Genomic DNA, 27,574 nt, shown 5'->3' on the forward strand with positions numbered 1-27,574 from the left:
TCTCTTTCTGTCACTCTGCCTCTCTCCTCCTCATATATCCCCGTCTCTGTCTCGCTGGAGCAGGGATCCTCAACCACGGGGGAGTGGTGATACTCACGCAAGTATGTAACGCATACACACGTTCGTAAAGGCGCGTCTACACGCGGCTTAACGTATATTAATATACACACGGGCCAAGGGAAGAGGAGCTTCCCGCTCGTTAGTATGCAACTGCCGTTTCGGTGCCCCTACGTGGCCTTATTTGCACTCGCGTTCGATCGGCGCGCAAAACGAATCAAAATGACTGCTCTCCTTTTCGCGTGATCTATCGAAGCGTATCACCTGGCCCGTGTGTATGTAAGTACGTTTAATCCCCTGTAGCATCCGTGCAAATATCCCCCCTCCTCTCTGTCACTCTCTTTCTCTCTCTCTCTCTCTCTTTCTCTCGCGCTTCTTTCGTGTGTATATATATTCATGCATCTGTGCATGCGTGCCTCTATCTTTGTCAGTTCGTCGCGCGGTACGTGCGTGTGTGCGTGTAACGGTGCAGTAAATGGCGGAGGATGTAAAAGGGCCTTCCTAGTCTGCTACGATGCGCCAGGAGAGAGAATTATCGGCATTGTCGTCCCCCTGACATAACCGCCGTTACTTCCCTCGTTCGTGGTTTCAGGTGAGAGTCGATATTCCAGCTGTTCGTTCGCCTCTTCGTCCCCTTGCGCGTTCGGCATTTCCCGTGGCCGCGCTATCTATCAGACGATCGTGCCGATGTAAATACGCCCCGTTGCCTTATTTATTTGGCCCATTACCACTGTGCAATTTTCTGCGCCAAGTTCATTGCACCTAATCCCGTGCACGACCGCGACGCGTCGAACGAAACGTTGAGACAGAGCCGATACGAGGCTTCTTATAACCTCAAAATCCGATCGGCCTTCGGTTCGTCGGGAAAAATGATACGTCGTGGAGTATCCGCAGCTACGAGCGCGACGAGAGGAATCCTCTTGTTGAGGATAGACGATTTTAAAGCTCGAATTCGTCTGCTGTGATTAATGCGCGTCTGCACCTGTTAACGATCACTGTTATCGAACTGTTCGATAGGGTACGTGTCCACTTGAGGGTTTCTCGTATTTCCTTGTTATAACCTCGGTACAGTCGCTGGAACAGTCGCTGGGGTTTGGAAATATTTAGAGTGGAAGGGTTTTGCAGTATTTCTTCGATGTTGGCTCGCTGTTCACTGGGGAATTTATATGTAGGACTCATTATGGTGGTCAGCTTAAGCTCATGAAATCTCACTTTGGTTGGCTAAAGATGTCCATTGACAGTGCTTGCAAATAAAGTTCTTCTGCTTTAAATAATTTCAAACTATAGCAAATATAAGAATACGCATATATAGAGGGAATAGTGTACTTGGAAGCAGTCAGTCGAAATTTTTAACTAGATAAAATAGGGATACTGGTAACATCTTATTGGTTTATGATTGTAATACATTCATGATTTGGTTTTGTATCAGAAGGAAAGAATAATTTCCGACTCTATGCTTCTTTATCGACAGTAGAACACAACCAAAGTGGGATCACCTATTTCGGTATCATCCTCTATAACTGACAATTTGAAATATCCTCCTCAAAGTTGAGAAACAAGTAGTTTCATCAAAATACGCGTCTATCAAGCCAGTATCTAGACAACGCCATGCTCTTATCGAGCTTCGATTTGAAAAGTCGCATCCCTCGCGACAGCGGTGGTAGGTTTTCTACTGTTCCAAGTGTCGAGTAACAAACCCAAGCAGGGGTTCGTTACGAAAGTACGTACGTTATAGAGGCAGGTTTTTAGCACTGGCTTCGATCAGACCCCGTGACAGGGTAGAAAGCGTGCTGACAGAGTGTAAATAATAGCGATTTACCGCGCGCAGACACGAGGGAAGGGGAAAAAATGAGAATTCAGTTACGATGCTGGAATTGAAGCGCGCGTAACACGATAAGGGCTTCTCGTGTGCACGATGCTTAATTAAGTTCTCGTTGTGCAGGTTGCACAACCGGAATAGAGAAAAACAATCCGCGCGGGTTGTAATTAAGCAATGGACGTGGTTGCGCGTGTTGGAACATCGCGGCGGGAATGACAATACGCAAAGGGCGTTCGTGGATCGAAAAACTGAGAGCTGCTGGGGACTACGCAGCATTCGCATAACGCGCGATGTAAGATAGTAACCTTGGCATAGTAAAGTTATCGGAACGACGTAATCGTCTCCCTGCTGAAAAAACCCCACCTTGGCTCGCGTCTATCAAACCTCGTTAAGCTTTATCAAGTGGCGTGTCAACGACTTCGTAAAATTATTTAACCCGATCGCCTCATTCGATCCGCGCCTTTCGCGTGATCTTATCTGCCGCGCTGATGGAGATTAGGCTTGCTCGAATGACCGAAATTTGAGCGGAAGAATATTAAATATAGAGTCAAATTTTGATACGCAGAATTGAGTTTAATTAAACAGTACTTGAATTATGTTTTCGATTGGTTTGCTATTTGAAGAAGTTACTCGAGAAATTTAGAGGTTAGAAACATCGATTGACGTCATTTTAGATGTACTAAAATATGTAAAAGGTTTACTGTAAGGATTCATAGTATTTTTTGACTGTTTGCGATAATATGATAGTTATTAGTTAACTACACAAATCCAGAGAAATTTGTAGTATTTGAAATAGAAGTCAGAAAGTATTTAATTCGACTATTTTTCGCAATGAAGATGACACTTTGGCAAGCATTCTTCAGTTTTGACTCACGCGACACCGAAGCCCAAACATACGTGGATCGAATTAACTTCTAGGGATTCGAATTTATTGATCGAATTCGCTGTCAAAGGAACCGTATCGTATAAAACTTAGCTGTACAGAAAAAGAGATAAAAAGGAGTGGAAGAAAGTTTTTACTGTCGTTCTCTGTTAGAAACATCTTGCTTTAGCGATAAAGAGACTACGCGACAATTCCTTCCCCGAGCGTCGTTTTAATTAACCCGATCTAAGCTGAGCGCGTGAACATTTAAGATCTCGACGCATGCCAGCGGATGTGGCATAGGCTTTTTACTTGTGGCTTTGTTACACTTTTATTTTCATCGCTCCTCGACCGTAGTTTTGCACGGTTCGCGCTTACTGTTGAAGTTTCAAAAAAAAAAGGAGAGAAAAGGACTGCTGGCGAATGTATAACCGGATGTTCTCTTTGCCATGAAAAACACTTCTCAGCGAGAGAAGGAAAGATCCAATTTCGAGATTCTCTGTAGTAATTAGATGAACGATATCCATTGTGACTTCAGCGTTCATGGTATTTTGTACATTAGTACTGCTTAATTTTACTCGAATTTCAATGTACACAGAGGTGGAAAAAAGAGCAGTTTCACTTACGCGATCTTCAGTTTCTGATTATTATTGCATCTCAATTATTTTAATACTGCGTCGAGTGGATTAAGATATTCAAGAGATCGCGAACTTGGAAAAACTAACGGCGGGATTGAATTTTTTACGCAGGTTGCATTTCACTTTCGGCCTGCTATCTTAATTGGTTTGGAAAGTTAGTAGTAACTGCAGAAATTAGTGTTAATTGTATAACACTTCCTGTGAATACCGTAATTACATATCGGTGTGAATATCATGGTAAATTTATGCTGTTTTTATTGCGCTAATTTGATCTTCCTTTTCATGTATAATTGCTTTTATTACTCGTTCTCTGGCTATTACGCATTGTTTTTATTATCGAAATATTATCCCTTTTAAGTAATGGTAACATTAATTCCCTGCCATTCGCCCTCGATTCAATTTATATCATAGTAAGACGAAAAGAGTTGATGCTATCAGATAGAATATTTAATTTATTAGCAAACACGAGTGAATGATTACTGATAACACTAAAATACATTGTTGAAAATAATTAGATCACTTAGGTACAGTAGCTTTATCTCCAATGTAACATATGTGTTGATAAAATATTTACCAGAGATACATTGTCCAAACTACTTATAAATTTTGTATCTAAAAGAGATAATATACAAGCTAGCATACCCTGCACAACAATATCACACCACTGCAGAATTAGTCTCAAGGATAATCCATTAATTTCGTCTAAAATATTCACCACTTACTGCAGTTTCACAATCTGTAATCCAACTTGCAATTTAGCCATCGAATCTTGTGCAATTAGTTTCTCAATTTAAAGTAACAAAAAGAGGTAATAAGGAAGCACGAAGTGTTCGATTGTCTAAACGAGCGAAAGAAAAGTGAAATGGATATGTTGTCGATGATTAATTTTCACGGAGTGGATCGTGGTTCGTACTTTATCCGCGAATCGAGAACACTAGGCTGGATGAAAGTTTCGCGAGCAAGCTAAGGATCTCCGTTTAGCTCGCGTAGAACGGTCCAGGAAAGGCGGTCAGGTGAATTTACTGTTTTAAATCTGACGACCTTGCCGCGGCCTACGAGCGCGCGCAGGTATAATGATCCTCTTGAACTTCGGTCAGTTCCAAGTTGTTATCCCCGTTGGCGAACACCTCGGTAAATTGTTCACGAAGAAACAACGAAAGACAGCGAAATGCCTAAGTGGTGGGTTCCTTTACTCTTTGTCAGATGAACTTGCTATCAAGCCTGACGATAAATGGCTCGCGCAGATTTCGAATTAATCAATTTTATAGAAGGAATAGCAGAGAGGCATGATGGGGTAAATAATGTATTTTATAATCGAGCTGGAAGGGGAAAAACAAGGTCATGTAATAGAGTGAATTTTTCAGAGTTTTTGAATTTTTGAATTTTCGAATTTTTGAATTTTCGAATTCTTGAATTTTTGAATTTTCAAATTTTTGAATTTTCGAATTCTTGAATTTTTGAACTTTTGAAAGTGGTATTGAAATGTATTACCTGAAAAAAAGTCTTGTAAAGTTCATCCCTTAATCTCCTGAGTATAATATTTAAATTTCTATGCCTAATATGTTCTGAATAATTTAGTACTTCAAAGTTCTTCACAATTGAGATCGTTTAGTATCTAGTATTCTCCTCCCTTACTTCTTTCTATGAATCATATAGCATCTACCATTGTTTCCTCCACTTTTCATCCAAAACCAATCAACTTCTCTTCCAACACCGTCGATTAATAAAAGCTTCTCAATTTAAAACGAAACAAGGAATTGTGTAGCAATAACCAATTAACTGAACAGAATTCTACTGCCTAGAAATGTATTCACGCGATGAAATTTTGCATCCATCAGAGTCGGGAATCGCGAAGTTATCTGTCCAGACTAATTAAGGAAGATCAGATTAAAGCTCGAGTAAAAGATGCAGCTCCTTGTAACATGTCGCTGGAGACGCACGAGCGTCAGTTATTCGCCGCTTATGTGGCGCACACGCACGGCTTAATGTTTCTCCGTTATAAAAGTGACGAGCAATAAAGACGTCTGAGCACTGTGGAAATTGTTTGCGCAGAAGGACGCGAAAGAGGAATAATGGTTCAATCGAGAGGAAAGTAAAATCCAGCCGTCATCCTGGCGCGTGGCAAACCAGGCCAAAGGCCTGGATCCTCGTCCTCCTCGTCCTCGTCCACGGAGAGGCTGCAAAGGATGCCAGGACCAGCTCAAGAGAGGCCTCGTGCGCAACGGCTTACCGACATCGAGCCGCAGAACGCAAAAGTGAGTGAAAATAATTCTTACTTGTCTCTGAGATACTACATTGATTATTAGAAATTTAGTTGCAGTAGAACAGAGAGATCCAGATTGATCCCCTAGCGTTTCCTCTTCGTTGAATTAGTTTCAGTGTTTCGAGAGAATAGTACGAAACCTTTTGCATGAAATTTCAGGCTGAGAATGTTACTTCATTTTGAATTTTAAAGATGTATGAAATAGTTGTGGATTTACGCGTGGGGGATTAATGTGGAATTAGTTAATAGATTTAATCAATTAACTGGGGAAGGCGAGTTAACTCGTGGTAGCTCCTCTACTGTTGAGTAAAATAAATTGAGTCAACAATTGACTCTAATAGTGGTGCAAAGAGAGAAGTACTAGCAGATTTTTTTCATGAAATTGAGGATTGAAGAATTTAAGTTGATAGATGAAAGTGTTAGCTGTTGGAAGCATAGCCATCTGGAGCAGTAGAGGCACAAGTTGGTACTTGGTACCAATTTGGTAGTTGGTACTATTTATAACAAAATCGAATGAAAGAAGGAAAATGGACAGTAGAGGAGTTTTTAAAAATCTTAAAAAATTATTGAACTGAGCAGAAAGGAAATTTATACAGTAATAATACCAAAATGAAATATTCTATAAATATTCCATCTTGAATATTGAGGACTCATCTAGACTAAAATTCCTATAAAGTCTCTTAACTTTTGAAGGACCTTTCCCTGTAAGTTACTTCATGTACAGTGTTTTGAGAAGACTCGCTCAAGTGGAAAGCAATAGCCTCGAAGGTACAAATCGTTTAATGCATTCTATGCTATACGTTGCAGGGTTGCATTTATTTTGTGGCCAGGCTCTTAAACGTTGTTGGCGAAATATGCTGAATCGTCGCTGGGGTCTCTTGACTTGTTGCCAAAACATTGCAGTGCTACAGATTTTCTCTCCTCTTACTCATACAATGTTACTCTACATTTTGAATTACCAATTTTATTTTCACTATAATTGCAATGATTCCTTAAAATTCAGGTCATAAAAGAATATTTCATTTCAATATTATTACTTAAAATTAGATCTCTGCATAAAAACAAATTTTCTGTATATCTTTTGATATCTAATCACATGCCTTCCCTCGTTTATTTTCGATCAACACTATGTTATTTGTAAATCTAATTACTTTAAGTCATGGTTAATACCTACTTGAACGATGAACTTCTTTTGTGCTATTTTTATCTTGCCAGCCCATATACTGTTACTTGGATTTGAAGTTATGTAGTCAATATTTTTATTTCGATAAACGGAAAATTAACTGGTATCCTTATCGTGCATCTTATCGTACATGCAATATTAACTCTGGCGATTAATTTGAACACCAGTGAAGGAGTATTAAATTTAATTTACTAAGTCGTTATTTCGATCCTCGGGGCATTTATTAATAACCCGTCTCTGGTTACTTATAAAAATATATAACGTTTCACGTAACTCGTCGCGATACCCACGAAGTCGCAGCCTTGGTTCACCTTGATCTTCCTTTCGTTTTCATTTTACAATCCGGATGATATCAACCGCCTCCCTGTTAATTACTTACGTGACCCTCGATTGGCGTAGGTCGGGGACTACAGCATCATACATCATACACCTTTCCTGCTTTAATCTTCTTGCAAATTATTTCTTCGTTTAGCTTTCTCCGACTCCATTTACTTTCTCTTTTTACAGCGGTGTGCACAGTAATTTCCGTGTTCATAATGCGAAATTCACATTCTCGATCGATGCATTCGACATTTTTTTTTCACGGGGAAATTCTTTTACTCACATTTTATATATTCACGTTTGACGTGACGTTTATATTAACAGATACATAAATTTAGATCTTATGACTCTGGAGAAATTCAAGCTATTAGATATTTTAAGTCGTGTATATTTTGAGCGAATATAGTAGTGTTAAAAAATGTCTATATTTGAATTTTTAAATATTGAAATTTTCAAATATTTGAATTTTTAAATATTCAAATTTTCAAATGCTCATGTTAATTTTTGAATTTTCTCGATTTTCTCACTAGCTTTATTCGCTAGTTTCAATTCCCATAAAATTGAAAGTCGTTTCCCCTTGTACAAGATTCCTCCCACACGATTTTAATTTAGCACGGTTCATAGTACGACTAAATGAAGCTTTAAAGACAGGTCTGGGTTGCTTCCCCAAAACTATGTATCATTTCACTGAAGCACCCTGCGCAACCAGCCATATCCAGGAGCCCTAGCATTGTTCTCCATCTCCGAACGTCTCTGTTCTATTTTCGAATCCACGAACGAATAAGTACTCCCTTATTGGTCTGACGTCAGCCAGGCGAACGAAAAACGATCGTCCCAAAGGCAAACGGGCAGATTCTCCTCCTCTGGCGTGTTCGCGTCTTCTTTTCCCTGGTCGAAACGCGGTTTTCGGCGGGACTCGTAAAGTCGGTTTCGCGGGGGAATGCGGAAGTTGGTTCTATTTCGCTCTGGTCTCGTTCGTCCATCTCGCTACCGTGAGAGCAAATCGATAGGCTTCGCTGCCACCGTCCTACACATGCACCGACCTCGCCGCGTACCAACATCCTCTCCTGGAACAACACCATCCGCTCGACGGAAGCCTTCTATTTTCCTGGCCGCAGCGTGTTAACCCTTCGGACGCCGCGCAAATTAAGTTGCTTCAGCGGCAGAGAGGAAAAATAATTCCCGTCCAATAATACCCTTAGAGTCTTCTTGACCGTAGTTTACCCTACAGAACGCGAGGTGAAGACTGTGTTCATCGTTACAGTGACCCCTGATTTTCCTCGCGAGCCTTCTGAGCGGCCACTGATGGTAGAGTCGTTGAGTTTTCTTTCTTTCGAGGTTTTAGGAGGCTCTAGGGGGAATAGTTTGTGGAAATTATTCAAATATTCAAGCATGCAAATTTTCAGATTTTCAAATATTCAAGTATTCAAAGTTTCAGATTTTTCAAATATTCAAATTTTCAATTATTTAAATTGTCAAATATTTAAATTTTCGAATATTCAAATTCTGGAAATATTCAAACTCTCAAATATTCAAATTCTCCAAATATTAAAATTTTCAAGTCTTTAAGCTTCCCAAATATTCAAATTTTCATGCCTTTAAATGTTCCAAATATTCCACACGTTTAAAGTGATAAATAAAAGACAGACAAAAGAAGATAAAAGAGAATGAATAGCTTCATTCTATAACGTACCGTTACCATCATCTTACTTTATCCCTGTTATCGGTCTGAACAAATGTCCAGGTAGTGATCGTAATTCATTGAGACGGGAAAGCTTATCTAAAGTCACTGGAAACCAAAAGCAGACGATTAGTTATAAACCAGACAGCTTTATCTTCGCGTATCGGTCCTCACACAGTCGATGTATCAGTCTGCATTCAAAGGGGATTTGTTCGAAGAAAATTAATGTGAATCATCGACAATGAAATATCGCAAATATCGTTCTGAGTGTAATCGAAATGTATCCGTGCGCGACGAATGAGGCACGCCTGAAGAGTTACGCAAGGAAATGTTTATAAATTTGTATATTTGCATCTGATTTACGGAATTGGAGTTTCGTGTCTGCAGACGGCAAAGTGGAACCTTGATTGTGAGCGTGAAAACGAATGCAAGCGTGCAAGTCACGAAAGTGTTGAAGTGACTAATTAAACACTAAGATAAGACAGTAGTTTCTCTACTCTATCATCTATTCTACTTACTCTTGCTGTTAGTGATAGTTACGATTTTTTAATGGCAAGTATCGAGCTTGTACTGATCTTTGTTCTACTCTATTCTTCTTATAGGAAGCTCTATTGTACAGAGAAGTTTCTTTTTTAATTCTGTATAAAATTTTGAGAATTTTCATATGGATTTATCTCAAGCTCCAGGAGTATATTCTCTAATCTGTTAACTAATAATGCTATTTAATGATTGAGAAACCTCAAGCTTGTTTCAAGTCTCTCCCTCCATATGATTCATGTGTTTGCATCCAAGAAAATTTTCAAGATGCCACATTTAATTTTTTCCCCTAAAAAAAGAAGGAAATCCACATCTAGCACGATGTCACCTAGAATTTGCATCTAACTTAACGAGCCTCGAATCGAGTCGTACCTTAATTACCAGCGCACGAACGATAAATCGTCGACGATAGAGGCGAGTCGTACGGAATAATCGTAAAAGGGTTCTATAATTAATTGCGCAGAAAGTGTATCTTCTCGTGACTCGGCTGGAACGCGGTCTCGGATCATCCAACCACGCTGCACGCGTGTTTTCTTTCGCAGATGCTTCTTTTTTCATCGTGCACCACTTCCACAGCCTCGAATACACATGTCTGCTGCTTCTTGCCGCCTCCATCAACTGCATACTTGTTGTTTCGACGTGGCTACTGATGGGAATTCGAATCTCAACTTCGAAGCGACTCGAAGTTTGTCAGGGCTGTGAATATTCGAATCACTTCGAACATGATTCGAAGCCTGAAGCTCTTGAACATCATCAAAGACAACTGAAACTTTTCAGACTCTGTAAATACTCTATGTTAATAGTACTGCTTGGACGAAGATACTCATTGGAAATGGTACTAATCTGATTTTGAATCGTTACTCATTCCTCAAGACTTATCGAATCCTCCTAAATTTCTGAAACTGTTAAGACTTTTAAGATTTCTAACAAGTAGAGCTCACAGTCGTGGAAATCGATTTTAGAATAAAACTGGGTATAAATTTGAATTTTTCGTCATAGAGATTCGAAGCGATTCCAGACGTTTCAGTTGCCATCAGTAGACGTGGCTCGTACGTGGTCAGCCGTCGACGAAGTTCGCGCGTCGCCTCGAAACTCCACGCGGCTGTATTAATTAAGCCTCCTCCCCGCCTATTATTATGCGTATCCATTACGCTGTTTGTCGTAAGACACTCAACGGTGTCATGCACGCTCACTCGCGTCGTCGGATAAGGAGCTGGGCCTGTTCGCTGAACTAGTTTTCTCCTTTGGCTAATCGCGTTCAGCTTCCTTTTACCGTAAAAAATTCCTCGATCGTTTCTCTTTCAGCCTGCCTGTATGTGGAGCTTATAGAGGCCTTCTGTGAGCCTTTAGTGTTCACTGAATAGGAGAAAAAATGCTTGGGTCATGTGGATTCATGGATTAGTACTTCTGAAGAGGAGGAGTTTTTATTTGAAGAATATGTTTGTCCTGTGTAAATTGTGTTGAGTTTAGGTAGCTAGTTCTTGTGCCTGAGTCATTTGGCAAATGGATGAATCCTTTAGAAGACGAATTGATGAGGAGCTTCAGGGCTTGCAAAATTTATTAGCTTGTGTCTCAAGTGTGTGATTAAGAGATAAGTTTTTTAGATCGACTTTCTCTGCGTTATTTGGTTTATGAATTGTAAAAATAGTTTCCCTTGTTAAATGTTCACCAAGCTGACCCATTTGTGGTTTCTTAATGAGGTTTTCCAGTGCCTACTGACTACCTTGGTTATCTCTTAAAGCCTGAAATAATTCGCTCCTTCATTAAGAGATCATAGATTAAAGTTAGTTCAATTCGGCAATCACTTCAGAGGGCTCAGTATCTCATCTCATCTCCATTATCTATGTATTTCCTAATTTCCAAAATCGATTTTCTCAAAAATGAAATTTCACACTTGCCCATTTTTACAAAACAAATTTGGTATTTAATACAAGTGACAGAACTGTGCTCTTTTCGCCTTTCTTCCCTCAACTCGCAGTTGTTCTTGAAACGTAGCAAGTTAAAGAGTCTTGACAAGCAATTAGGGTCTGCTCAGCGATGCAGTAAAATTAACACGACGTCCTTCCTATTTTTCGAAAGGATTCTCCAACAGTTTTCATTAAATTTTCGAAGCGAGTTGCAGCAGAGAATCTTCGCTACGTTATGCAACTCGAGTCGCAATTTCTTCCATGCTAAGGTCCGAATTCGAGAAAACTTAGAAGCTGTTTGTAGTGGAACCGAACCGAGGTGAAGTTTGCCAAGACCAAGACTGGGTAATCAGTATAAGCAAACAAAAACTTTGCCGAGAGAGTGATGAAGCTTAACCACGGTTACTGGACGTATAGAAACTCGCTTCGGTTCGCTGGGATCTTGATTGTTGCGCTGGACAACAACGATAACGCGGACCATTCGCCGCTTGATTGCATTTTTAATGAATACTTGAAGGCAGACCGAAATTAGAACGTTCTTATTACCTCGCAAAGTTCTGGAGCTCTTTCTTGAGAATTTAGCGCTAAGATCGGTTATAAAATAGAGGGTTTTACGAAGAAATGGGAAATTTTGGACAGTAAATATTTTTAAGAAAATAATTACTCTGCTCTAGAGATTGCTCAGAACTGGCAACAGTTTTCGAAATTTCCAGTTTTCATGAGATACCCATATGTGTTTAGTGTGAGATATCGAAATATTAATTTTCGAATTTTTCAGTATTTAAATATTCAAATTTTCAAATATTCAAATTTTTAAATATTCAAATTTTCAAATATTCAAAATTTTAGATATTCAAATTTTCAAAAACTGTAATATTTAACCGTTCAAATTTAACTAAACTCAGATGACTATTACAAAATATTACCATCACTCACCCTAAAATAATAATTTCCTATGTTATCTCTGAGTAAAGTTCCGCGATACAATCCCTCTTTCGTATTTCCTTCCCTTCTCGCCTATGCAGAGAGATGGGATCTTTATAAAAGTACGCGTTCTCACGCATAAGCGTGATCCATTTTAATCAAAATGGATTTATTCGTACGAGTATTATAAAGAGAAAAGAGTGAAAGACGAAAGAGCGCCCGAGTCTTCCGAGGATCGGAATGCAGACAAAAGGGGTTGGCCTTTGAATTCCTATGATAAAAGAGAAGGCTAGTCCTTGTTCAGGATTATTGATTCGAGTGCGCAGCAGCGATGAAAAAAAAAGGGGAGAGGCGAGAAATGTCGTCATACAGTTTTCCCCGGTATACGCAGTCGTTCTTAACGAGGATGGGCGCGGTTGGGCCACGCTTCTACGCATCTTTCGCGGATTGAATCTCACCGCTCTTGGCCTACGACCACGATAGAGTTTCACGTTTGTCGCGCAGCGAGCGCGAAGGAACGAACAATTACATTTATGGAGAACACTGGCTTAAGCGACGAGAGAATTACAGAGTAGATTTTATAAAACTTTCAGGATCAAATTTTTTGGGCTAAGTAAGCTTCGTAGAAAATTGTATGACTCTGATTTTTGGGTTTAGGTGAGAGGGTACAATAAGGAGATAATTATTTCGAAAATTTTAGGTTCACTCTTGGGACTTTTTTAGGGACTATTATTGCAATTTTGAACAGGCAAGTAACTAATAACCTTTGTGAAATTATCTGCAGAAAAATTTAGCATAGTATTAGAAGACTATAATTCATAAGAATATCAGCAGTAAAAGTGGAGCTTAATTTTTTATTATTATAAAATTATAGAATTCTTTATAATAGAATAATAATAAACCCTAGACACGTATCATATTTTTCTTTGATTTTATATAGAAAATCGTTAAACTTCGCTTAATTTCGATCATAAACAGATAAAGGAAATGAAGCAAATGTTTTATCGTCTTCGATGCTCGATTAGGAGCATGACGAAGTGTAGGAATATGCGATAAGAGAGTGAGGCGATTCGTTCGATCGAATACTGTTCGTTTCACCTCTAAAGCGATATCGTATCGGAGTCCCAATTTTTGTATTCCGAATCCCTGTTCGCCGTCGGCTCCGCCCTAGTTTCACCCCCCAAGGTTGCTATTATTATTGCTTGATTGGATGTGTTACTTGAACGGCCTACTTTTTGCTGGAAACTATTATTTCCATCAGCCGTTATTGTGTCGCCGCTTCAAAAGCCGGAAGACAGCCGACTTTTGGCATTAACGATACAATATACGCCTATCTCTCTTGTTCCTCTGACCTTTTTTCCTCTGCAAGAAAGTCAAAGCCAAAGGCAGTCGAACACTAATATTATTTTAGGAAGAAAATTGTGATATTCTAAGAGTTACCGAATTATAGAGTGAAATATGTAACTACTCTCACTTTAAGTATTCCACAATTTTAAGAATAAAATAAGAAACTTAGACACTGACAAGAAATCAAGTGGTCCATCACTTTACTCCCGCAGTATACTTCTCAAACTACCTTAAAAATAGTTACTCTAATCTTCACCTCAACAATTTTCCCTTCCCACTGTCCCCCAACTCAATCAATCACCAGCAGTGAGCAAAGTTCGTCTGCACTCGTCCGCAGCGTATAAAATTCCTAAACACCCATGCCCAATCCCGTTCGACGTCCCTATGCAACCCTCTCCCACCCCAGAGGTGTGAAGGCTAAGGGGGTGGGTCGGCTGCAGGGTCGCGCGCGTGGCAGCGGGTCCTGGCGTCCCGGAGCGGAGGCTGCTGGCTGGTGACTCCGTGACCCAGTTTCCCCCAGGCTGGTCGGCGCGAGCGGGGCGAGGAAGCGTGGTGGATTCTATCGCGAGCATGGAATCGAGGCGGGTCGTCGCGGCACCCTCGTCGCTCGGTCAGAGACGTCACCGACGAGTCCTCCGCCTCGGCTCGACGTCGCTCGGCCACGTTGCCCGTCAGCCTTCCTCGACGCTCTCCGCTCCTCCACGAGCCCTCGTCCTGCCGCCGCGACGACATGCGTCGCGTCCTCGCCAGCTGTGCCAGCTGTTCCGCCCGTCTCGAGGTAGTTGCTCGTCGACGTTCCGCCGATCCCTTGGTCCACCCTCTCCCCTGCGACCGTGGATCGAACGAGATTGTTGCTCGAGGAGCTCGTCGTCGGGGACACGGAGCGCTGCTGGTGGCTCATGGATAATCGGATGACATTGATCGGACAGGATCTCTGATGTGTTTGCGGATCTCGTATCGTTTTATCGAAATTTTCTTGGGAGGCGTTCAGGTAGTGTTTCCTTCAACTTTTTATGGCCTGCCAGTTTCCTGCGATTTTTTAAGGTCTGCCCAGTTTCCTCCTTTTGTGTTTTTTTAGTTTGAGATGATCAGCTGTTCCTTGCGTTTAGAGTATGCTACGTTGAGTTTTTGTTGGAGAAGAATCCTGTGATCAGCTGTTCCTCGTGTTTAGAGGTTTAGAGTATCTAGCTGAAGTTTGTTATAGTTTGAGGCCCTGTTCCTATCGTTTATGGACTAGTCTTCCGATTCTGTACTTGAGAAGTTAGTTTAGGATGCTTGCATTGTAATCTTGTAGATCTGTAGTCTTGTTTTCTGTTGGTCGTATGTTTGGAGATGGTAGTTTGATTTGATTGTTTTTTAGTTGTATGTCGTGGAGATTTTTAGTACATATTGTGTATTGAGTACGCAGGCGTAATCCTTAATGGACCCGTCCTGCGCTACAGCCTTGTGGTTGTGTCTATTGGGCACATCCTGGTTTATGGATAATCGAATCATAGTTGCAGTGTGCCATTTCAGCAGAGATTTTGGGGGATCTTTTGAGGGATGTTATCAGTACTCGGTTTAACCTTCTCTAGTGAACACGCTTTGAAGTCTCCTTTTATTCTCCTATTAAAATAGAATGTCCCAAGTTTTCTTGGAGTAGTATCTACACATAGTTATTTATATTTAATTTAACTCGCGAAGCTTTCGACTTTATTTTGCTGTGTTAATTAAAACTTGCTTTTTATTAAGAATTGTAGTAATCAGTCTTCTTGCTTGAACCTCTTCCATCACCTAATATTACGATCAGAGCCATGGACATTTTCTAGAAAGTGGAATATTAAAACTGAGCAATGCTCGCTGAAGAAGAGAAACTTCAAATCAGCTAGTTACCACAAACGAAAGAACTTGTAAAAATAATCGCAGTAAATGAATATTTACAGACACAATATGCACACGAAAGTAAGACAGCAAACAATTGCTGAAGAAAGGGAAGGGGATAAAGAGAAAGCCATGGAGTTGTGAGTTTTTGGAGCACCAGGTTGGTTTTCATTGCGATTTATCGGGAAGAATAAGCGTACGTTGCAGAAGTTGATTACCCGCAGCATTTGCAATGTTGTGCTCAATGTTGCCAAAAAGTTCGTTGACCCGCTAACGAGAGAAACTGCAGCTGCTCGTACATTTTCGCCTGTTACAAATACTTTGATGTTTATCGATCGCGATACGCATTAACGCTTGCTCGCGTTTCTTCGCGTATGTGGACAACGCGCTGACTAACATAAGTTTCTTTCCATTTTCTGCGCGTCATTTTACGCAACCCTGATAAACTCTTTTTATCTTCAGATCTGAGGAAAAGCAATTAATCTTAGTAATTGGACTTTTAACATGATACTACCTAAGTATCTAAGATTTCATCAAAATTTCACTTTCAATTGGGTTTGAATTTTTTTATTTCGATACTAAATTATTTTTATTACTTTTCTTATATATTTTATATGAAGAATATTTTGCTTGTTTTTTTGGATTGATAACTTTTTCTTCCTTATTTTTTCCTCGTTTATACATATGTTCTATACATAGTCTATAGACCACTACTTTCTGTTATAAATTTAGATAATTGGAGACGACGCTACAGCAGTGTTAAAAAAATTTCATATATTCGTATATGTCGTTTACTTCATTTAAAAATTATTTTAACAAAACTATGGTGCTCTTATAAAATCACTCGCGTTTAAAACTGTATTCAAAAATATTATTAAATTCAGTAAAAGCAAAAATGAAGAGCGTCGAAGATTCAAGAATATTCCTCCTTCCCTCCTCAGATGGCAAGAAATTTTGATCCCAGGGATCGCAGAAATTGGAGGACGAGTATCGATATCGCAAGTTCCAATTATAGAGATTTACAGACAAATTCGAGGGCGGATTGGCAGAGTCAGGCTGGCTTAAAGGAGCGTAAAGCGGGAGGTTGCGTGGAACGATCGTTTCCGAGCGATTGCCAGATCCAGCTTGGTAAGAGAACAGTGGCTCGCTTATACACGTATAGAAGCCTCGATGTTTGCCTCGGCGGTTGCCAAAAAATACAATGACCCAAATAAGACAAGTTGTGCTGGTTCGTCGATACTCTTGCGCTGTGGTGATCCCTCTGATGCTGTTTCGGGGAAAAGTAAAAGCTGCGTACAAACGACTGCTCTGTTATTCCCATTGAGAGGAACGAAGACGAGAAATGATAAGAAGGGACTGAAGGGACATAAAAATTGATAGAGAAATAAAAAGGAAGACGAAAATACAAGTAGAAAATAATCATTGTATTTAAATATGAAAAACTAAATAGTAAGCTAAAGATATTCTGTACTTTGTGAAGCAAGTGACCTGTTACTTAATGGTAGGAGATAAACAATTGTAAAGGCTAATGTTGAAAAGTGAATATTTCAGCTGTGAGGTATCGAGTGCTATTCTAAGAGTATTCATACTCAAACAATTCAGTGACCTCATAATTACTCAAGCCTCAACCTCTTGCCATTTGTCAGCGGCTTTAGATGAACATTTTAGCGAGGAGAATGATTACTATACTGCTGTTTGAACTACTCGTTCGTTCTTCTCATGAAAATCCTATTCTCTCGAGAATCTGAAAGCCTTGCGCTTGAGAAGAGCTTAAAACAGTTCACCACTATTTCAATTCTCATTGATATACATTTTTATACTGACTGGAAAAAATATCTGTATTAAAAATTCACTTAAACGCGAATTTAAATTTGAAATTTCAATAAATCCCCTCTATGAAATTTTGATATTCTAATGGACCAAGTTTAAAAAACAAAAGCTGCGCTATAAATCGTGAACTGACACGAATGTTCTCATTCACAGTTTTGTTTATTTCCCATAAATGTGTAGAGGGAGATAATTGCAAGCAACAGTGACTTTGCGAATTGTCCATTTGTGTATTCGTAGGTCATGGCATTCGTAACCAGCGAGACGTGAGGTTGTTGTACAAACGAGATAATTGATAGTGCTCTTATAATTGAAAGCCTACTCTACCACTTCTGGCCTACGGTTAAAGAGGAAGTCCCTTGTACGTGCGGCTGAAAGGCTGGTCTGACTTCCGATTTTTTCTACGAAACCCGTATATCTGACTCACTGGTTGTTGGCTTCTGATTCTCTCAACGAGCCTAAGTTACTCTCGCTGAAAAACATCAACTTCCGATATTAATCAAAATTTTTGCTCAATTACAAACCATCGTAGATGCAGGCGCAAAAAAATTCTTAATTATTTAACAGCCTGCTGGAATAGAAAAGGAATTAAAATTTGCAGAAGGAAAAGAGCCTTAGAAAGAAGCGACGCTTCTTGTCATAGTTTACGATCTTCTTTTATAAAAATATATGCTTTACTGATCGTAAATAAAGCTCTCGATATTGCTCAGCTTGAAAATAAATAGCGATTAAAAAAAATATATTCGAGTCTATTGGTGATTCCACTGTACGATCTCAATGTAATCGGTACCTAGTACCTAGTAATTTCCCGTAAATTACCATTCACGATGAATGCATCGACTGTGCTCAGTACATCAAACCCAGCAGTCACGATTTAACGCTTTGCTGGAGTATTCACGAAGAGAAATTTGAAAGGCGCGATTCTGTGTGCGTTTTTGGCTCGAAGATGGCGATAGGCTTGCTCTGTTCGGCAAGCAAGGTCAATGAGTAAGCTTGCTGCTTATGCGCCGAGATCACGACACTCGGATTACGGATTTGGCCCAAATTTTGCGCACAGGCAGACGAAATGCGGGTTGCTCGAACAATTCAAGAACACCTTGCACTCGTTTCAGTATTCTTCTAATCAATTAGAAGAATATTTCTTCAGACAACTTCATCCTTGTTTCTCGTGCGCCATACTTCAAAGAATCGCGCAGCAACGAGACAGTGGACCGCCACAGAACTGAAACTGTTGTCAGGCAGCGACTATGAATAAAATTTGGAGCAAATCGATGACCCGAATGCCGTGCACTCCTCTCGTTAGTTAAATTCACCGCGCGCGATGATTCATCTTAAACGTTTTCGTTCAATTGCCTCCACAGACTGCCACCATTTTCTACTAGCGTAAACGCGATGCGACGAAACTCGTTTAAACCGTTTCTTTACTTACATAATAAGTTTATTCGAACCCGTCTCGGTTTCACGGCTCTCATTTCTCTTTTAGCGGCGTCGATTAAGCTGGGAGCATTCACGACGATGCTGGAAGCTCGTTTGAATTCCATGGAATCCCGGGCTTTTTAGAGAAAATTGCGCAAACTCGCTGCCCCCCCTTCGAGGAGGGCTTGTTAATGTCTGGCGTGGCAGAAAATTCCATTGAGAACGCAGACAATGACTAATAAAAGCAACTGTTCGTCCGATATAGAGAGGAGTAAATTTTATTCAAGTATTGTGTTCTGTTGATGGACAATTATTGCTGTCTAAATTGGGCACTGTAACTAGGTGGTTCTTGTTTTTCATTTATAGTATTGAAGATAAGAATGTTCTATAATTCGGAGATACGTTTGCTGCAGCAGTGCTTTGTTAGTAGTTCCTTGCTGTGTTCTATTTATTCTGAAATTATTCAGGGTAAATAAGTTCTGCTTTCATGTAGTCTCGGCCCTATCTTTGCTGAGACAAATGTGCGCTAGGAATGCATAAATCGACCTCAGACAAAACTGTCTCGTTTATGAGCTCTTCTTCAGTGAACTGTAGCGAGGAATTCGGTGTACGAAGTTGGGAATTATTCAAATAAAATGTGGACTACATTTCCTTGGATAAATTCTGCTTTGAATAATATTCGGGTGAAACTTACGAATAAAATGAACGAAGAATAGTGGAATCTATACTTATACCATTTAAAACATATGCATGTGTATTATGACAAATATTTTATTTAAGAAGCAGTTTAATCTAGTGAAGATGCTGGAGTATTTTTTGCTCTTCTAGAAAAAGACAAATATTAATAAGAGTACTTTTTAACAGACTCCCTTTGAAATGTTTAAAATCTTCTCAATTACAAATCATCACAAATCCTCTATCACTCATTAGATTCATTATCGAAAATCCTCGTAAAAATTGCACAAAGAATTCATCAGTTCCACGCTAAAAAATCTGTTTTACAGTTCCTCCAGCTGGCAGTAGAAATCTCAGCGTTTCAGGGGCTCTCCACTTTCGCGCGAAATTCATTAAATCACTCTGAAAAGATTTTCAACATGCAACGAAAGTAGGTTAAAAATACGATCCTTTGAGCGCGAGGATTTTTTCTGCCAGTAAATCGGCGCTTCATAGAAGACGGTTTTCGAACAGCCTTATTCCAAGCCGTTTTCTTCGCGCCACGAGTGTTGAAGCGCGTTAACGCATCGAGGATGGACCGTTTCGTAAAAATAAAAATAAAAGACGGAAAAAGAGAGACGTGTGGTCGACGATAAAAAAGTCGAGGCGAATTCGCCGATAGAAACTGTTTCGGAATTTTTATGGAGCCTCAGGTCTGCAACGTTTCGGTCCCTCCTCGCGTTGAACGTGTTTTGTGATCGCGAGGATTTATAGAGATCGTGAAATTTTTATTTAACGCAGGGATTAGGGTGTAATCGAACGGACGATTTCAGTACACCAGTCAGTTCTGGCAGCAACATGGGCAGTATAGCACGGTTTCCAAAATTGGACGAGTGTGCCCACTTTCATTACGAACACGTTGAACTCAGTTCCTTGGAGGTGAGTCAGGAATAATTTTGTTCAGCCTTAACATATTTCATCTTCCCTTTCGACGTTGATAGAGACTCGACGTGGTAACGCTTTAATAACAATATTCATGTATCTGTTAGTACAATCCTTAGACGCAATACCACCTACCACTTCATTTCAGCTACAATACAATTAACATATATTCACAGTTTGCAAAAAAAAAGAAGCGTTGACTCACTGCTGCATTCAGTAAAGCGATATAAGCATCGGAAATTTAATACAAATTTAACAGAGTAACATCCTGCTGAATATCATTTTTCAAATATTTTCTCCTCATAAATAATGGCGTATAAATAAGAATAAAGGTTCTGTGTTGCTTGCAGGTTTCGCTTAGCGAAGGTTCCAATGACTCAGACAGCTACGCGGTCCGCGTCACGTCTGGGGATGCTTGCTGGACCTTGCAACGATCTTATGATAATTTTGTTATGTTTGACAAGCAACTGCACCGCTGCATATTCGACAGGAAGTTCTCCTCCCTGACCAAGCTTCCAGACACACGGCCAAAAAACACCTGTGATATACTGAGGGAATACTTGAACAGGTTCTCACAGTTAAATCATGAAGGCCTAAACTGCGGGCCAGTGTTGAATTGGTTGCAGCTAGATAATAGGGGACGAAGGATCCTCGTGCCAGAGTCAGATTCGTGCCCCATTAACACCCCCGCCGTGGCCGCGGCTTACGCAGTCAGACCTTATGTGGCTCAGGCACCTGATGAAATTTCGTTCCAGGTAAGTTCTTGCTCTTCTTGAGAAGAATAGGTCCAGGACTATTCTCTGCGAGCTTCGATGAAATTCGAGGGTTTAGGATACAGTAGGACCTCCATTAATCGACTTAACAGGAGACGTAACAGGAGGACTTGGAACATTAATCTGATGGGAAGTTTGATTAGTTGGAGTAGATCTCTGTTTAAATCATAGTTCAGGTCTCAGTCTAGGTTCTATTATACTCTTATTTTTATAGTAGCTTTGAAAAAAGAGATTCAGGGTAATTGGAATTCTGTTAATCGAGGTTCTACTGTACCTACAGTACTTTCTCGATGTGAGCTCACTGCTCACTGGAGAGTGAATAACGTGGGACACTTCTTAAGCGTCAGAACAGGCTTGAAAAAGCTAAAAAATATAGAATAGGTCAAATGTCATCATCTTGAAGGTCCTCTAAAAATCCCTCCAAAGATCAACCAATATTGAAAAATAATCCAGATGGTCGCATTAAGAGAATCCATTTTATACTCCAATACTCTCGACTTCAACTTCACTTGAGTCTTAACAAACTTCAGGAGCACCTAACTTTTTAATCAGCCATTTTATCAAGACCAAGAGGATACTCACCCCAGAACTTCTATCCCAATTTTTCGCTGCCATAATGTCAGTGGAAGTACTCGTTATTCGAGGCACAGTTCCACAGCTTCTCAATCAATAGGTCAATTGATTGGTTAGAACTCGAGCAGTGGCAATTGAAGTTGTTTGTACTTTATATTATAAGTAGAGGCAGCAGCAGTGAAACAGCAGTCCAACGCTATTCCATTCACGGTTTTCAGATTGGAGACATGATCTCTGTAATAGACATGCCTCCGCCAGGGGAGAGCACATGGTGGCGTGGGAAGCATGGATTCGCGGTCGGCTTTTTTCCAGCTGAATGTGTGGCCGTGATCGGGGACAAGGTTCCGCGGCATTTGACCGTGTCGACGACAGTTCGGTCCAAGCTGCCCGTGAAGCCAGTACTCAGGAAGCACGGGAAGCTGATCGCCTTCTTCAGGTCGTTCATATTAAACAGACCCTCCAGGAGGCGACTGAAGCAGTCGGGGATATTGAAGGAACGTGTGTTCGGTTGTGACCTGGGGGAGCATCTTCTGAACTCTGGTCAAGATGGTATGTACAATCTTGAATCCTTAAGAAACACATTGTCCTGGTAATGGTTATTGGTAAATTGTAAATGTCCTAGTACTTGAACACTAAAGCTAATTTTATTTAATTTTAAGCTTGAATTCCACAGTACCTAATAAAAAATAAAACACAGCAGTGTCATAAGATAGTATATTTAGCTATTGGAGGGAATTCAAGTGTCAGGATATGAATTTTTAGGTTTTTCACTTGCTCACTGGGTATTGAAATATTTACCTTAACATTGGCAAGTTTTACTGATCTAATTTCTTGAATTAATCTAATCTAATGTTCTTCGATGCTTACAGTGCCTACTGTCTTAACGTGCTGCGCTGAGTTCATTGAGAATCATGGCCTGGTCGACGGGATATATCGCTTGAGTGGCGTGACATCAAACATCCAGAGATTACGAAACGCGTTCGACGAGGATCGTGTTCCTGCGTTGCATTCCGATGAAAGTATTCTACAAGACATCCATTCGGTCGCGTCTCTGTTGAAGATGTACTTCAGAGAACTACCGAATCCACTCTGTACATACCAGCTATATTCTACTTTCGTTAGCGCAGTTCAGGCTAACACGGACGCGGAAAGGTTGAGGCGGATGAGGGATACTGTTAGAAAATTACCACCACCTCATTACAGGTAATTTGAGAAAGACTGTTTGATCTTTTAGAAGGTATGATATATTCGAGTGCAGTTAGTAGCAGTAAACAAAACAATCACGTGTGAAACCATGTGAGAAAGGCAGTGGTTAGAGTTAGCAGATTGGTTGACGTCAATTGTCAAACAGTAGTTAGTTGATGTCAGGGACTGTTTTCTTACTATACTGTGGAACATATAAAAGCATTGTATTTTTATTTATTTCTGTATTTGTAATACTTTATATTCACATATTCGATAAAAATGTGGAGATTATATTCAGTTAGCAAGTTAGAATATGTTCCTGACTTGCCTAAATCGTCTCTAAGTTGTCTCTACTAAGTCTATCTACAAAAACTACCACAACTCATTGAATAAACTTTAGAATAGTGTATCATTCAGGGGAGCTAAGAGTACAAGAGTCATTCAATAAGCAAAGGTCCATAATTTCTGTCTCTTCACTTACCAAAGTACAAAGTCCTCGTCTTAAAGTCCACTGGCACATTTAAACCAATTGCATTTCTATTTGCAGAACTTTGGAGTACCTCATGCGCCATTTAGTAAGAGTGGCAGCCCGCGGCGCGGAGACTGGCATGACACCGCGCAACGTCGCCATAGTATGGGCTCCGAATCTCTTGAGGTGCAAAGAGCTCGAAGTCGGCGGCGTGGCGGCACTGCAAGGCGTTGGCGTCCAGGCAGTCGTTACGGAGTTTTTGGTCTGCTACGCCGAATTAATTTTCGGGGATGGCCCGGTCGGTAGACCGAAGTCACTGGCCATTACGACGCCCGCGAGATTGCTCAGCTTGGAAGAGGCTCGGAACAGAAGTCTGAGGGGCGAGGCCGACTACATAGAAGTGGGCGCTGGTCCAGCTGGGTTACCATTGCATTACCATACAGTCATAGAGTTGCCGCGAAAGAGAAACGGCTCGAAGCGTTCACCCTCGCTGAACTGGAGGGCTTTGTTCGGCAGAGGTGGTTTGGGTGCCAGAGGAAAAACAAGACAAGTTGGCACGCCACCTCAAACAGAAACGGTGCCAAGTTCCTTAAATTCCTTGCGACGATTGAGACCCGTGAAGAGCGCCGATAGCTTGGACGGCGAGGATAGTTTGGGTCCTCTTCTAGGACCGCCACCAGCTAGACCATGCGGTCATAGCCGATCAGTGTCACACGATTCCTACTTCGATCATCTGGCGGATGCTCCCAACGCCACGTCGCCGCTGGATCTGTCGGAAATACAGCTGAACTTTGATCTAGAGGAGCGCGAGATGCGGATGTTCTCCGAAGAAGAGAGCGGAGGAGTGGCCTCGGTGGAAGCGTCTCCTCGACGACAGAGAACGGAAGGGGCACAGAATACTGGTGCCACTGGCGGATCGAAGAGGAAGAGGTCTCGATTGGAGGAAAGACTGCAGTGCGACGTCGAGTTGCGATTCATTGATAGCCAAAGTCCTGATCAGGTACGGTTCTTCTAAATCAAACTTAACTTCATTTATGTTTCATTCGTTGTGAACTTAGAAAGATAGAACGGAGAAAGTATTAAGCTTTGAGTCATTTGACGAGAATCAGATTATGCAAAAAACTTGGCTCACATTAAGAAAAATACAATTGCAATTTGCAGAAAGAAAATTGTCAAGACTCATAGAAACTTAAAGACTCACAGAGTCATAAAGTTTCTTAATCGGTGTAACATTTTCTAGCTTCATTTCGAATAGAGTTATACCCCGCCCCAGTGACTAGAATCACCCTCTATTGCTTTCAATTTAAAAATCAAGTGGGCTGAAATTTGCATACCACTTAAGTACGTCTCGAGTGCCTTACTCTTAGAACGAGGACTTCTTGAAGGTGCAGAATAGGTGTAATAAACTCTGAGTTAAAATACTCCCTCCAGCATTGCCATTATGTGACCTAAGTCATTTCATAAGATCCATAGTTCTCGCAAGATGACGCTGATCAATAAATTTCCCATGTCTTCGCAGGTGATGGTATCAGCAGACGTTCATAGTATGGACACTCCATCTCCTTTACCCACACCAGGGTATCTTCCACTGTTATCCGAAGCTTCGACACCGCTCACACCTGCCACGTTACACGGAACCCCGCACTCTACGTCACCCATACCAGCCAACAGTCCTAGGATAAGTTTCCGAAGCTTCACATTACCTTTAGAGATCGACGACGAGCACAGCAACGCAAGCAAACTGAACAGAACTAGCGTGTCTTCCGATAAATCATCCGACCCTAGTCATAGGTTATCCGTAAACTTAGAAGGACAGAGTAACGCTAAGTCCTGCGAGAGGATAATGACGTACGACAAGCGCGTAGATTTGTACGACGATAAAGAGTCTTCCATGACTCAAAAGACTTCAAAGGACTCGAACGTAGTAGAAACGGAAGTAGTCGACCAGGAGATGACACCTTGTGATAGGCTAGTGTCTCGCCCCAGCGAGACCGAGTCCAATAAAATACCGTCCCCGCGTAAGGACGTGGGGAATAGATCTAGCTCGTGCCCCGTCGATGACAGCAAGTCGTCGCGCAGCGACAGCAGGGACACTTTAGACGTGCGGAAGCACGAGACTTCGAACAAGTCGATTAGCTCGCAGAACGACGACGCTATGGCTGGGAACTCAAACGCACACAGGAACGATTTGCAAAGACTACCGTTATCCAGCGCAACGGATCTCGATTCCCCGATGTCCTACGAACAAACTATCGAGGACCTGCCTGACTCTGGCTTTGTGATTTGTGATAGTTCTGACAAGATGTTTACCAATACAGAAACGCCTCAGATTGCGTCGAATACCAATGATTCAGGAGAATGGGTGATAGTCGAGGGAACAGGCTCCATTACCACGCCCACTAGTGAGTCGAGCAGTCCTAAAGATCCCTTGGAAGGTACTGTAAATCCAGCTATAGCGACAGATGCACCTCAGTTGAGGTCGATGTCAGAGAACGTCTCTAGAACTTCGTTAGACCTGACTATGGGCTCGACTGTGGACACAGACACATCTTGCATCGGTGTCAGCGATTTGACTGAGAGCCCTATACTCCCCCAGGAGTCTGGAGAGATGACCTTCGACGTCACTGATAACAGAGAGCTGGAAGATCATGAAAGTACCACGCAAAGGACCTCAGGAGCTTTTAATGGTCAAACGAACTTCGGGCTGGTCGATTCAGGGAACAACTTCTCGAATATCGTTCACTCTCCAATGCACGACCAGGATAATGGAAATCAGAAGATTTGCACGGTCAGTATAACTGATATCCGTCTGAACCAAAAGTCCAGTGAGATGGAGCACGATGTGAACACGTGTTTCACTCAGCTGGATAACAGGAACGAGAACCCAGCGAAACGAGAGGTCCTCGAGGGACAAGAAGAGGAAGCTTTCGAGAACTCTCAACACGCCTCGAGGAACTTGGACTTCCAGCAGCAGGACATCCGCCGTTCCTTGCAGTTACACCCAAAGCCACAGTTCCCAGCCAGCGATCGTCGCTCTTTCTCCAGTCAGACGAACAAGAATCAAGATCTCGAGCTGTCCCTCTCGAACACCGATAATAATAAGCAACGCTGTCAAAACCAGAAAGCAGAAAAGTGCCAAAGCTTCGAGTACGTGTCAACGAAGGAACCCGCTCAAAATAGTCAGCAGCACAAACAGTTCTTGACGCGTGCCGAGGAGTGCAACAACGTGAAGAGCACGCAGCCACAGGAGCACATCGAGGTGGTAATACCATCCGAAAACGCAGCTGAGCCTAGCGAAATAGCGCATCCTCCTGAGGGTGCATCCGAGACCACCTCTCTGAACTCATCCTGCACGTTCTCGAATGCATCTTCGCCAGTGGACGACTCGATAGTCCTTCGAGACACCGCTGCCATCCTGCAGGAACTGGCACTGCAAAGACTGTCTGGGGGTATGGTAGGAGATCTCTCGGTTTCGTCAGCCAGGAGAAGGTACGAAGAAAGTAACAAGGACAGAAGGAGCTTCGATTCAGAGATCGGCCGAGAAATAGTGCGGGAGAGGAAGATGAGACAGGAATTAGACACAGCTAGAGGAAAGTCCGAGGAGCCGCCTGTGAACTCTCAGCACTTGCCTCCCTGTTTGAGGGCCCGCCACGCGAGAAGCAGTCGGTCCTCCTTGAGTCGGTCATTGGACGAGGCCAAGTTTAATAAGATGACAGAGAAGGCCTCGTTGCCCGTGAAACAGGCCAGTGAAGACGCACAGCACAGTTCCACGCCAAACGTTGGGACAGGCTCGAACAGCTCCTCTAACTCGGATAAGGCTCACCTGAAGACCCTTGGGGGGTTAGATTTGGGCGACCCCCAATGCAGAGAAAGGATAGAAAAGTACAAAGAGGAGAGGAGGACGTTCCTGAGGGACAAGTACAGGTCGGAAAGCTTCCGGGGGATGATATCGAAGTCGGAAGACGACGGAGAACAGGCGCTATTGGCTAGGTTAAAGCAGAGAGCCTCCAGACCCTCCCTCCATTGATATTAAAATATTTATGCGAATCGGTCTGTCGATTGTCCACGCGTAGATGCCTCTACTGTGTCGCGCGATTAATTGTTTGTTTGAACCTAGGGAAACAGAGGTTCTACTGATTACTTGTAGAGGAAAGAAAGGTATAGAGGGAGTATTTTCTTCCTTTCTTTTATTTTTTTGAGGATAATTTGTGCAAGATCAGTGCCAGCAACTATTAAAACTAAGTTTTACCTGACAGCTTTTTGACAAAGTCGCCTTGTTTTTATTTATTGAAACAAGGCTGAAATTGTCGACAATCCGCCATGTTGATCTTACATA

At 41.5% G+C, this 27,574-nt stretch overlaps 1 protein-coding gene across 1 annotated transcript; it reads left to right on the top strand.

Annotated features, from left to right (window-relative positions):
• Positions 1-544: 544 nt before the first annotated feature.
• Cdgapr (GTPase-activating protein CdGAPr) lies at positions 545-27,266 on the top strand. Its single transcript, XM_076382957.1, has 8 exons — positions 545-649; positions 5,429-5,631; positions 20,098-20,235; positions 20,589-20,993; positions 21,803-22,133; positions 22,454-22,787; positions 23,317-24,238; positions 24,758-27,266. Exons 2-8 carry the CDS (start codon positions 5,563-5,565, stop codon positions 27,263-27,265), a joined length of 4,707 nt encoding a protein of 1,568 aa, XP_076239072.1. The 5' UTR covers positions 545-649; positions 5,429-5,562; the 3' UTR covers position 27,266.
• The last annotated feature ends 308 nt before the right edge of the window (positions 27,267-27,574 follow it).

This window comes from Calliopsis andreniformis, chromosome 1 (genome assembly GCF_051401765.1).
Source record: "Calliopsis andreniformis isolate RMS-2024a chromosome 1, iyCalAndr_principal, whole genome shotgun sequence".
NCBI classification, from domain to species: Eukaryota; Metazoa; Arthropoda; class Insecta; order Hymenoptera; family Andrenidae; genus Calliopsis; species Calliopsis andreniformis.

Excerpts from the sequence above, each read along its gene's own strand:
- Cdgapr (XM_076382957.1), top strand. The coding sequence starts at position 5,563 with ATGCCAGGACCAGCTCAAGAGAGGCCTCGTGCGCAACGGCTTACCGAC. Across the intron at positions 20,994-21,802 it reads CTGATGAAATTTCGTTCCAG|ATTGGAGACATGATCTCTGT; the intron begins GTAAGTTCTTGC and ends CACGGTTTTCAG. Across the intron at positions 22,788-23,316 it reads TTACCACCACCTCATTACAG|AACTTTGGAGTACCTCATGC; the intron begins GTAATTTGAGAA and ends TTCTATTTGCAG.